Here is a 12,998-nt window from a genome sequence, read left to right on the forward strand (position 1 = left end):
ATGTTTTTTGCAGTCAGATAGCTGGAAAGTGAGGAAAATTTCCTTGTGATTTCATGAAGGTTTAAAGTCTACTGCATGTTCCTCATTATGGAACCTATAAGGAATGTGCCAGATATACTATATATATATATGTTAAAACAGGATACCAATTGCAGGTTGGCAATATCACTATTTGAACGTTTAGTTATAACGCTAAGGTAAGTATATATGAATAATTAAGAAGTGCACGTTTAAACACGTAATAAAATGGCCCTCCAACTTTCAAATGAAAATTATATAAATTTTTATTGCATATATATTATGAAAAATGCACAACATGTGCAAAACTGAAAATAATTTAAGACAGACCATCAACATGTGCATTTTACAGACAAAATTATATTAACAAATGTAAAACTTTAACAAAAAAATATAAAGCAATAAATCTCATAGATTCTGATAGGTGGAAGGATGGTGTGTCTCCTCTAGAGGGGTGGGAGGGGGAGCTTGGACATTTGGAAAATATGGCTGCACTTTGTAAGGTCCTCCCTGAAAACGTGGTTGGTTTTGGGTCATTTGAAAACTGAGATATGGGTTTTGGGACATGACTGGAAATCTTGAAGCTGCAGCAGATGGGTAGGATTGTGAGCGCAAGGTACCTGGACCATCGTACCTCCCATAAAAATGATGACTAGTGTTGCCCTCATACGGTGCATCTCTGTTTTGAGTAGGTTGGTGCTGATATAAATGAATGAGACGCAATATTTCAGAACGCATGTTACATTGATGTTCAGATGGTACTTTGGCCATTTGTGGAACCAGGCTTCTAGCAAAGGACTCTAATTCTCCTCCATCTTTTTCTTGTTTTCTAAACAATTTTTTTACAACATCTAGGAAGTCCTCTGACATTTGTTGTTTTGTTTTTTTTCTTTGTTTTTGTCTGTTGGTGGCCAATGTTGCTTCTGTTGTTTCTGCTTCTGTTTCTGAAATTTGAGAAAAGTCTGCTGCATCTACTAATTGGTTGGTCTGCTCTGCATCCTCAGGGTCCTCTTCAGTTTCACTCTCCATATTGCTTTCTGTACTGAAAAAATAGACAATCTATTAAAAAAATGCTAAAAATGTAGTTATACCGTGCACTCCTCCAAAAATCAAAAAGATGTTATACAATTCAATAAAAAAAATATAAATTTACATAATAAATGTTGGTATACTTACGGTCTCATCTCCATGACAGGCTTCAGGAACATGAGCTCCTCATAGTGACAATACACTCTCCCTTTTCTCTTCCCAGCAGAACCACTCCTTATATTATTTTGAATAAGGTGTTCTCTCCTATAATTATCCCTCATAGTCTTCCACCTTTTCTTTATTACTTGTACTGAAATAAATAATATTTTTTTGGAATTACAGATATCTTGGCACTGGAAATACCTATAAATTATTACACTATGTATTCAGAACAGGAGAAATTGTGAAGCTAACATGTGATGCTATTTGGAAATTGAAAACTACATTCATGCCTATTCCAAATAAAGAAAAATGGAATGATGTTGCTAAGCAGTTCTGGAGCAAAACCAACTTTACAAACTCCCTGGGAACAATTGATGGAAAATACATTCGCCTAATAAAACCCTGTCACAGTGGTAGCCGATATTATAATTATAAAAAAATATTTTTCTGTTGTGCTAATGGCTGTGGTTGATGCAGACTATAAATTCATATATATTGATGTAGGAGCATTTGGGAGTTCGGCAAACTCTTCTGTTTTCCTGAATTCAACATTTAGGAAGTGTCTTTAACCTAATCGACTCGATTTGCCTGAAAACCAACAATTACCTGGTACAGAAAGTCCAGATATGCCATTTGTTTTTGTGGCTGATGAGGCTTTCGCTATCAACAAACATTTAATGAAGCCCTACTCACGGAGGAATCTTGACACCCAGAAGAGAATCTTCAACTATCGTCTCTGTCAGGCACATAGGCTGGTTGAGTGTTCCTTTGGCATTCTTGCCAACAAATGGCAGATATTCCATAAACCTATCAATCTCAAAGTCGAAAATGCATGGCAGCATTTGTGTTGCACAATGTAGCAAGGGATAGAGATCGTGTGAATTTTGAGGACACATTGGCTCACAATTTTGAACCTGCTGATTTCCCTCATGTCCGTGGTCCAACAGTGGATTTCAGAATTAGGGATGAATTTGTGGATTATTTTATGAACCCTGCAGGAGCAGTAAGTTGGCAAGGAAATATTATTTTAAAATTAGAGGTATCACAGTAAAATGATCATTAATATGTTTAATATAATTTTTGTTCTTGTTTGCAAGTATATATTTACAAACCGAATAGCAAATTGTTATCGATTCTGAATATTTTTGTCTTCTTGTATTGATTCAAGACAATAAAAACATTTTTACTTTGACCTTGTTTAGACTTACTTTAGGAGTTCAATAATAACAATAATATACAGTATCTCACAAAAGTGAGTACACCCCTAATTGAAAATGTCCAAATTGGGCAAACGTGACAATATTTTGTGTGGCCACCATGAATTTCCAGCACTGACCTAACACTCTTGGGCATGTAGTTCACCAGAGCTTCACAGCTTGCCACTGCTTCCACTCCTCCATGACGACATCATGGAGCTGGTGGATGTTAGAGACCTTGCGCTCCTCCACCTTCCATTGGAGGATGCCCCACAGATGCTCAATAGGGTTTAGGTCTGGAGACATGCTTGGCCAGTCCATCATCTTTACCCTCAGCTTCATTAGCAGTGGTCGTCTTGGAGGTGTGTTTGGGGTCATTATCATGTTGAAATACTGCCCTGCGGACCAATCTCCGAAGGGAGGGGATCATGCTGTGCTTCAGTATGTCACAGTACATTTTGGCATTCATAGTTCCCTCAATGATCTGTAGCTCTCCAGTGCTGGCAGCACCCATGCAGCCCAAGACCATGACACGCCCACCACCATGCTTGACTGTAGGCAAGACACACTTGTCTTTGTACTCCTCACCTGGTTGCGGCCACACATGCTTGACACCATCTGAACTAGACATGTGCAATTCGTTAAGTTCAGAATTCGTTTTTTGACAAATTAGTTAATTCAAAAATTTTCTAAGTTCCTAATTTAGGAATGTCGGAAATTTGAAAATACGAAAATTGAAAATTCTGAAATTCTCTACATTTGAAGTTAGGAAATTCTTAGGGTTAAGGTGTTAGGGTTAGAGGATTACAGGGTTAGGAGTTAGGGGTTAGGGTTAGGAGTTACGGTTAGGGGTTGGGATTAGGGTTAGGATTCTGAGTTTGGGACTAGTAAAAGTGGGATTAGGGTTACGATTCTGAGTTTGGGACTAGTAAAAGTGGGATTAGGGTTAGGGTTGAGAGTTTGGGACTAGTAAAAGTGGGATTAGGGTTAGGATTCTAAGTTTGGGACTAGTAAAAGTGGGATTAGGGTTAGGGTTGAGAGTTTGGGACTAGTAAAAATGGGATTAGGGTTAGGATTCTGAGTGTGGGACTAGTGAAAGTGGGATTAGGGTTAGGATTCTGAGTTTGGGACTAGTAAAAGTGGGATTAGAGTTAGGGTTGAGAGTTTGGGACTAGCAAAACTGGGATTAGGGTTACGATTCTGAGTTTGGGACTAGTAAAAGTGGGATTAGGGTTACGATTCTGAGTTTGGGACTAGTAAAAGTGGGATTAGGGTTAGGATTCTGAGTTTGGGACTAGTAAAAGTGGAATTAGGGTTAGGGTTGAGAGTTTGGGACTAGTAAAAGTGGGATTAGGGTTGAGAGTTTGGGACTAGTAAAAGTGGGATTAGGGTTGAGAGTTTGGGACTAGTAAAAGTGGGATTAGGGTTAGGGTTGAGAGTTTGGGACTAGTAAAAGTGGGATTAGGTTTAGGATTCTGAGTTTGGGACTAGTAAAAGTGGGATTAGGGTTGAGAGTTTGGGACTAGTAAAAGTGGGATTAGGGTTAGGGTTGAAGGTTTGGGACTAGTAAAAGTGGGATTAGGGTTAGGATTCTGAGTTTGGGACTAGTAAAAGTGAAATTAGGGTTAGGGTTGGAGTTTGGGACTAGTAAAAGTGGGATTAGGGTTAGGGTTGAGAGTTTGGGACTAGTAAAAGTGGGATTGGGGTTAAGGTGTTAGGGTTAGAGGGTTAGATGATTACAGGGTTAGGAGCTAGGGGTTACGGTTAGGGGTTGGGATTAGGGTTAGGATTCTGAGTTTGGGACTAGTAAAAGTGGGATTAGGGTTAGGGTTGAGGGTTTGGGACTAGTAAAAGTGGGATTAGGGTTAGGATTCTGAGTTTGGGACTAGTAAAAGTGAGATTAGGGTTAGGATTCTGAGTTTGGAACTAGTAAAAGTGGGATTAGGGATGAGAGTTTGGGACTAGTAAAAGTGGGATTAGGGTTAGGGTTGAAGGTTTGGGACTAGTAAAAGTGGGATTAGGGTTAGGATTCTGAGTTTGGGACTAGTAAAAGTGGGATTAGAGTTAGGGTTGAGAGTTTGGGACTAGTAAAAGTGGGATTAGGGTTACGATTCTGAGTTTGGGACTAGTAAAAGTGGGATTAGGGTTATGATTCTGAGTTTGGGACTAGTAAAAGTGGGATTAGGGTTAGAATTCTGAGTTTGGGACTAGTAAAAGTGGGATTAGGGTTAGGGTTGAGAGTTTGGGACTAGTAAAAGTGGGATTAGGGTTAGGATTCTAAGTTTGGGACTAGTAAAAGTGGGATTAGGGTTAGGGTTGAGAGTTTGGGACTAGTAAAAGTGGGATTAGGATTAGAATTCTGAGTGTGGGACTAGTGAAAGTGGGATTAGGGTTAGGATTCTAAGTTTGGGACTAGTAAAAGGGGATTAGAGTTAGGGTTGAGAGTTTGGGACTAGCAAAACTGGGATTAGGGTTACGATTCTGAGTTTGGGACTAGTAAAAGTGGGATTAGAGTTAGGTTGAGAGTTTGGGACTAGCAAAACTGGGATTAAGGATACGATTCTGAGTTTGGGACTAGTAAAAGTGGGATTAGGGTTACGATTCTGAGTTTGGGACTAGTAAAAGTGGGATTAGGGTTAGGATTCTGAGTTTGGGACTAGTAAAAGTGGAATTAGGGTTAGGGTTGAGAGTTTTGGACTAGTAAAAGTGGGATTAGGGTTAGGGTTGAGAGTTTGGGACTAGTAAAAATGGGGTTAGGGTTGAGAGTTTGGGACTAGTAAAAGTGGGATTAGGGTTAGGATTCTGAGTTTGGGACTAGTAAAAGTGGGATTAGGGTTGAGAGTTTGGGACTAGTAAAAGTGGGATTAGGGTTAGGGTTGAAGGTTTGGGACTAGTAAAAGTGGGATTAGGGTTAGGATTCTGAGTTTGGGACTAGTAAAAGTGGAATTAGGGTTAGGGTTGGAGTTTGGGACTAGTAAAAGTGGGATTAGGGTTGAGAGTTTGGGACTAGTAAAAGTGGAATTAGGGTTAGGGTTGGAGTTTGGGACTAGTAAAAGTGGGATTAGGGTTGAGAGTTTGGGACTAGTAAAAGTGGAATTAGGGTTAGGGTTGGAGTTTGGGACTAGTAAAAGTGGGATTAGGGTTAGGATTCTGAGTTTGGGACTAGTAAAAGTGGAATTAGGGTTAGGGTTGAGAGTTTGGGACTAGTAAAAGTGGGATTAGGGTTAGGGTTGAGAGTTTGGGACTAGTAAAAGTGGGATCAGGGTTAGGATTCTGAGTTTGGGACTAGTAAAAGTGGGATTAGGGTTAGGGTTGAGGGTTTGGGACTAGTAAAAGTGAGATTAGGGTTAGGATTCTGAGTTTGGGACTAGTAAAAGTGGGATTGGGGTTGAGGGTTTGGAACTAGTAGAAGTGGGATTATGGTTGAACTTTTTGGGCTTGGGACTACTGACTGGGATTAAGATTGGTATTGCGGTTGAACTTTTTGGGCTTTACAATCACACTCCTGCTTATCCTTTAAAGCGTTTCACATTCATTTCAATGGACTTGGGCATTTTTAAAGCGCTTTTTTTGGCGCTACAAACAAGCTCCAAAGATGCTGCTTGCAGGACTTTTCTCAATGCCCGCCAGCACAACACCTCAGTGTGAAAGCATCCATTGAGATGAATGGGAGGCAGTTTTCATGCGCTTTACAAGCGCTATTTTTAGCACTAAAACACCTGCAAAGCGCCTCAGTGTGAAAGCAGCCTTAGGCCTTTTGCACACTGCTGCCTATTCAATGTTTTTAGGCATATAGGCCTTTTTTTTTACTGATGTAAACCTACATACCTTCCAACTACCCTAGATTCCCTGGGACTGTCCTGCGATTTGATCGAAGTCCCGAATCACGGATTCGTCCCGGAGTGGAGCCAGTGGCTTGCCCGCAAGAATGCAGTAGCGTGGGCACCAGTAACATCCGCCCTGCGCCTTTCACGGGACATTGCGGGTCCCGTGCTGCTGTGTATGTGTGACAGGCAGCCGGTGGTGAGAGATGCTGGCTGCCGTACACTCATATAGTGCATGGCAGAGCAGTTTGTGGCTCCTCCCAGTGGCGTATCGGGAGGGCGGTGGCCCCAGCTGCAACATCCAGAGGGCCACATAATTAGTCCTGTGCATGCCATCCTGACTCCTGTGGCATGTGCTCACTGTATGGCCTTCAGTGATCTCCACAGCAACGCTAACCCCCACAGGCCTGGACTGTCAATATTGTGTGGAGAGAGCCAAAGTGAGAGGAGGGAGGAGTTCAATGCCGCTGCCAGTCAGTGTACAGGTGAGGAGCATAACACTGTGTGGGTTGTGATTCAGACATGAGGGGGGAGGTGGGGAGAGTCATGTCATGCCCGAATCAATGGGGGTGATGGTGTGGGGTGAGCTGTCCCTCCTTCCAGATTTCACCTGTGCCCCTCCCATGGATAGCGTACCTGGGCGCTGAGAAAAGTGACAGTGGCTGTGCTCTCCCTCTCCTGTCATTCCAGCGATCCTCCAGGATCTATAGATTGGACTGTACACTGTATGATTAGTGCCCCCTGTGTCTTCTAAGAGCTGCTCATCTTCCAGCAGCAGGAAATGTGGATGAATGGGGGGGCATTAATCATACAGTGTACAATTTGATCTATGGATCCGACCAGTGTCATGTGCTGTATGGAGGAGCTTTGGTATGACATGAGGGGGAGGGGGCTATTTGCACAGGGAAGGTTAATTTGGGAGGGGGAGGGGTATTCTTGCTAAGAGGAATGAGGGGGGAGTAAATTTAGGAAAGGGTGGGGGGATTTTGGTTAAGAGGAAGAATGGGGGGATTTGACCCCCCTGTACCCTTCCCTACTGAATTCTGTCCTCTGTCCTGCTGACCCCAGTACCCTGCCCTACTGACTCCTGTCCTCCATCCTGCTCACCCTTGTACCCTGCCCTACTGACTCCTGTCCTCCATCCTGCTCACTCTTGTACCCTGCCCTACTGACTCCTGCCCTCTGTCCTGCTGACCCCGTACCCTGCCCTACCGACTCCTGTCCTCCTTCCTGCTGACCCCTGTACCCTTCCCTACTGACTCCTGTCCTCTGTCCTGCTGACCCCTGTACCTTGCCCTACTGACTCCTGTCCTCCGTCTTGCTGACCCTGCCCTACTGACTCCTGTTCTCCTTCCTGCTGACCCCTGTACCCTGCCCTACTGACCCCTGACCTCCATCCTGCTGACCCCTGTACCCTTCCCTACTGACTTCTGTCCTCCTTCCAGTTGACCCCTTTACCCTTCCCTACTGACTCCTGTCCTCTGTCCTGCTGACCCCTGTACCCTTCCTTACCGACTCCTGTCCTCCGTCCTGCTGACCCCTGTACCCTCCCCTACTGACTTCTGTCCTCCTTCCTGTTGACCCCTTTACTCTTCCCTACTGACTCCTGTCCTCTGTCCTGCTGAGCCCTGTACCCTGCCCTACTGATTCTTGTCATTCGTCCTGCTGACCCTTGTACCCTTCCCTACTGACTCCTGTCCTCAGTCCTGCTGACCTCTGTACCCTGCCCTACTGACTCCTGTCCTCCATCCTGCTGACCCCTGTACCCTCCCCTACTGACTCCTGTCCCCTTCCCTACTAACTCTTGTCCTCTGTCCTGCTGACCCCTGTACCCTGCCCTACTGACTCCTGTCCTTTGTCCTGCTGACCCCTGTACCCTGCCCTACTGACTTCTGTCCTCCGTCCTGCTGACCCTGTACCCTGCGCCCTACTGACCCTTATCCTCTGTCCCTGCATCTCCATCCTGCTGATCCCTGTCCTCTGCTCCTTGTGACCCTTCTTCTCTGCCATATTAACCCCTGGGCCCTGCCCTGTTGACCCCTGTATAGGTACAAGGAAGTCCAGGTTTTGTTTAACCGCACTCCTTAAACCACTGTAAAGAGTATGGCCACACCCAAATTTTGCCACTTCGTGCTGCGCACTCCGCAGATCTCTTCCTCCACTCCCTCATTCTGAAGTTCAAAAGTTGGAAGGTATGAATCTAGACCATGGTACAGTTCTGGGGTTGGTACCATTGAAAGAGTATTTTGTATTGTTTCTCTTTATAAAATGTACAGACAGCTTTTAGAAGCCTGGGGCCAGATGATTTGCCCAGTTTCCAAAGGCATTTCCTCACCTAGAATCTGCTCCCATCTTTAATGTATAAATGTTAGAATGGGGATTGGAGAGGGAGTGAGGACAACACTTTGTAGATATTTGAGATTAGGCCTTTACTCGAAGGGCCTGCTAGACACATTTCCAAAAATGGTGTCAGTTTAGGGAACTGGAGGGTATTAGTTAAAGAATTAGGCATTGATTGATGACTTCCACCATCCAATCATGTGCAAGCAAAAAATAGGATTTTTAATACAGCTTACCTGTAAAATCCTTTTCTTGGAGTACATCACGGGACACAGAGCAGCCATAGTAATTACTATGTGGGTTATACGCCACCTATAGGTGAATGGACACTGGCACACCCAAAGACAGGAAGTCCCCCTCCCATACAGAACGTGCCTCAGTTTTGTAGCAAAGAAATGAATATGCCAGTAAAGAGGGGAGGGACCTCTGTGTCCCGTGATGTACTCCAAGAAAAGGATTTTACAGGTAAGCTGTATTAAAAATCCTATTTTCTTTATCGTACATCACGGGACACAGAGCAGCCATAGTAATTACTGTGTGGGATGTCCCAAAGCAATGCCCCTGAGGGGAGGGAGAAACATATAAAAAACATACCGCCATCAGACAAATCTGAGCCATAGAGGCCTGGTGATGCACTGCCCATGACGCACTCACTCCCCTGGTAAGAGTGCGCTCTAACTTGAAAAGGTGGAACCCTTCTTTTCAATCCATAAGCCTGTACAATCCTTACAATCCATTATAACCCGACGAATCCAATGTAAAATAGTCAATTTTGACGCTGCCTACCCTTTTCTGGGCCCTTCTGACAGTACAAACAAAGCATTAGTCTTCTGCATCTGAGCTGTTACCATCAGATCCTGACAGCTCTCACCACATCGAGAGAATGCAACAATTTTTCTTCCGTAGAGCGAGGTTCTGGGAAAAAAGAAGGCAGGTAGACATCTTGGTTCAAGTGAAAACTAGACACTACCTTAGGCAAAAAGAATGGGTGAGGACGCAACACCACCTTGTCTTTATGAATAATTAAGTATGGCTCCTTACAGGAAAAGGCTGCCAATTCTGACACTCTCCTTGCCGAAGTTACTGCAAAAAAAAAAACTAACTTCCTTGTCAAAAGGAATATGGCGCAAAGGCTCAAAGGGTTGTCTTTTGCAAGACCGATAAAACTAGATTCAAATCCCATGGGCACAATGGCGGCCTGACTGGCGACGTTATATGAGTTACCCCTTGTATAAAGGCCCAGATCAAAGAATGAGAAGCAAGAGGTCTTTGAAAAAATACTGATAAGGCCGAGATCTGATCCTTGATGGTACTCAAGGCTAGCTTCATTTCTACCCCCAATTGTAGGAAGGCAAGAACTCTTCCTATGACATACTTTCGAGGATGCCATCTTTTGGCTTCACACCAGGAAATATAGGACCTCCAGATCCTATAATAAATGACCCTAGAAGCCGGCTTCCTTGCATTAATCAGGGTATTCACCACTGAGCCCGAAAGCCACCCGATCCTTTAAAATTTGGGCTTCAATAGCCAAACCGTTAAACTTAGCGATTGTAAGGCAGGATGGGACACCGGTCCTTGCAAAAGCAAGTCTGGACGGGATGGAAGAGTCCACGGTTTCCCTACTGCCAACCTTATGATCTCTGCATACCATGATCTTCTGGGCCATGTCGGGGCTACCAGAATCACCGGCTTCCCTTCCTCCTCGATCCTGCGTAGAATCCGAGGTAGCAGCTGAACTGGGGGGAACGCATAAGTCAGTGAAAACTGATCCCAAGGGGTCACTAGCGCATCTGTCCTGAATGCGAGCGGTTTCCTTGTCCTTGACACAAAGATGTCCAACTTCGTGTTGAACCTAGCCAACAGATCTATGTCCGGGGGACCCCACTTTTGGCATATGGCTGAAAAAACCTCGGGATGCAGGGACCATTCCCCCGGGAACAATTGTTGGCGGTTCAAGAAGTCCGCCTGCCAATTCTCCACTCCCGGAATGAAGATTGCTGACAGAAAAGACACATGCTTCTCTGCCCATGTCAGAATATGGTCCACCTCCCATTGGGCCGCCTGACTCCCAGTACCCCCTTGGTGGTTGATGTAAGCCACAGCTGTGGCATTGTTGGATTGTATCCTGACAGGACACCCCTGAAAGCTGGAATTCCAGGATATTAGAGCCAGACGTGCTGCCCGAATCTCTAGAATGTTGATGGGCAAGGCTTTTTCGGTCTCTGACCACTTCCCCTGGACAGTGGCCTCTTCCAGAACCACTCCCTGGCCCAAGAGGCAGGCATCCGTCGTTACTACCTTCCAGGCTACCGGCATGAAGATTTCCCCTTCTGCAAATTTCTGGTTATCAACCACCAATTGAGACTCTGGCGCACCCTTGGGAACAGATACATTGGGTAGTCCAAGGCTTGGATGCTCTTGTTCCAAGCAGACAGAACACTGTTTTGCAACAGTCTTGAATGAAATTGGGCATAGGGAATACCTTTGAACTAAGACGGGCGAATGGAGGGATCCTTCTTTCCCTTGACCACATAGACCAGATCTTTTATAGCCCTGACCTTTGTCTGAGGCAAAAAAACTTTTTCTTGGACTGTGTCTATGACCAGACCCAAGTATTCTAGCCACCTTACTGGCCATAAAGCTGACTTCTCTAGGTTGAGATTCCAACCCAGGTGCTCCAAATACCTGACCGACGCTGGACACACTGCAGTCTAGCCCCGTAACCGACTGATCTATAAGCAGCACGTCGTCTAGGTATGCCATTACTGATATACCCTGGAGCCTTAATCTTGCTAATACCGGGGGCCAAAATCTTTGTGAACACCCGGGAGGCAGTGGCTAACCCAAAGGGTAAGGCCACAAAATGAAAATGACGCTGTTGCACCTCGAATCGCAGAAATTTCTGGTGAGCGGGGTGGATTGGCACATGCAGATATGCATTTTTGATGTCTATCGATGCTATAAATTCTCCTCCTCTCAGAGAGGACGCGACTGACCGGATTGACTCCATGCGAAAAGAGCGGATGGTTAAGAAATGATTTAGATCTTTGAGATCTAGAATGGGTCTGACATCTCCATGCGGTTTTGGCACTGTAAAGAGATTTTAATAAAACCCCATATCCTGCTCCTCTGTTGGAACTACTGTAATCACACCTTGTGATGTCAACCGGTCCAACCTGGCCAGTTGCACCTGGCCTTTCAGGGGAGGATAGTACTGTGGAAGCACATGTCTAGGATCCCCAGATACTGACAGTGGCGCTCTTGCCATCCTCCCTACTGTATTCCCACCTTTCTTTTGGGAAGACATAGTCCTAAGCACAAAAACTTACAATATGCATCCACTGCTGAGCTGTAGTCCAGCAAAAAAATGCCTCTATCACTGCTCAGCCTAATGGCCCGCAGACGTGCCTTTAAATGCCTGTATCCACACCTATACAGCGCTTAAATGCCCCAGAATACTCTGTGTTCCTCTGTCAGCCACCAGACTCACAATTTTATGGCCTACACCTGCACCGTGCTACGTGCAAGCTCGCTCCCAACATGCACGCCGGCCGCGCCTAAGCCACGCCCCCTACATCCTGCAGCGGCCTATTTCCAGCTGACCTTTGCATGCTTGGACGAGGCGGTCCCGTCTATCAGGATAGCTTGGGGGCTGAGTACTGTGGGGAGATGCTGGCTGCCCCGCTCCCCCTGTCAGAACCAGCCTCTGGGGGGGTGGGCTGCGTGCCTATTGGTAGGAGGCAGGTTGGCCCAAGGAACTGGCAAACCAGGATGAGGGGTAATGCTGTCTCCAAAGGAGCTCTATACACAGAAAGACAAGCATGACAAGCAGGTATGTTACAATACACCCTCTAGTGGTGAAAAACAGGCAAGGCATTCGCTACTCAGAAGAAATCCTTTGAAGTAAACTAAATGTGTCTATGACCAGACCCAAGTACTCTAGCCTTCTTACTGGCTGTAAGGCTGACTTCTCTAGGTTGAGAATCCAACCCAGGTGTTCCAAATACTTGACCATGCTGGACACACTGCGGTCTAGCCGTGTAACCGACTGATCCATAAGCAGCAGGTTGTCTAGGTATGCCGTTACTTATATACTCTGAAGCCTTAATCTTGCTAATACTGGGGCCAGAATCTTTGTGAACACCCGGAAGGTGGTGGCTAAACCGAAGGGCAAGGCCATAAACTGAAAATGGCGCTGTTCCACCTCGAATCGCAGAAATTTCTGGTGAGCGGGGCAGATTGGCACATGCAGATATGCATCTTTGATGTCTATTGATGCTAGAAATTCTCCTCCCCTCAGAGAGGACACGACTGACCAGATTGACTCCATGCGAAAGGAGTGGATGTGTCAGGAGCCCTTCCTTCTCAGAGCTGGCCACTCAGCTGTCGGCTAATTGCCAGCTTCTATTTCTCCACAGTTACTCAG

At 45.3% G+C, this 12,998-nt stretch overlaps 1 protein-coding gene across 8 annotated transcripts in view; it reads right to left on the bottom strand.

Annotated features, from left to right (window-relative positions):
• Positions 1 to 259: 259 nt before the first annotated feature.
• The window catches only part of LOC141127058 (uncharacterized), a 291,214-nt gene continuing 278,475 nt past the window's right edge, over positions 260 to 12,998 (bottom strand). For 7 of the 8 annotated variants that reach the window (XM_073613212.1, XM_073613215.1, XM_073613214.1 and 4 more), the window contains 2 exons: positions 1,195 to 1,357; positions 260 to 1,060 (listed from right to left, as the gene is read on the bottom strand). In XM_073613212.1, coding sequence (XP_073469313.1) covers positions 427 to 1,060; positions 1,195 to 1,357 — 797 coding nt within the window. In that variant the 3' untranslated portion in view covers positions 260 to 426. The remainder of the gene's footprint in view (positions 1,061 to 1,194; positions 1,358 to 12,998) is intronic. The other variant, XM_073613216.1, reaches the window with a different exon arrangement.

Source organism: Aquarana catesbeiana, linkage group LG02 (assembly GCF_042186555.1).
Source record: "Aquarana catesbeiana isolate 2022-GZ linkage group LG02, ASM4218655v1, whole genome shotgun sequence".
In the NCBI taxonomy this organism is placed as follows: Eukaryota; Metazoa; Chordata; class Amphibia; order Anura; family Ranidae; genus Aquarana; species Aquarana catesbeiana.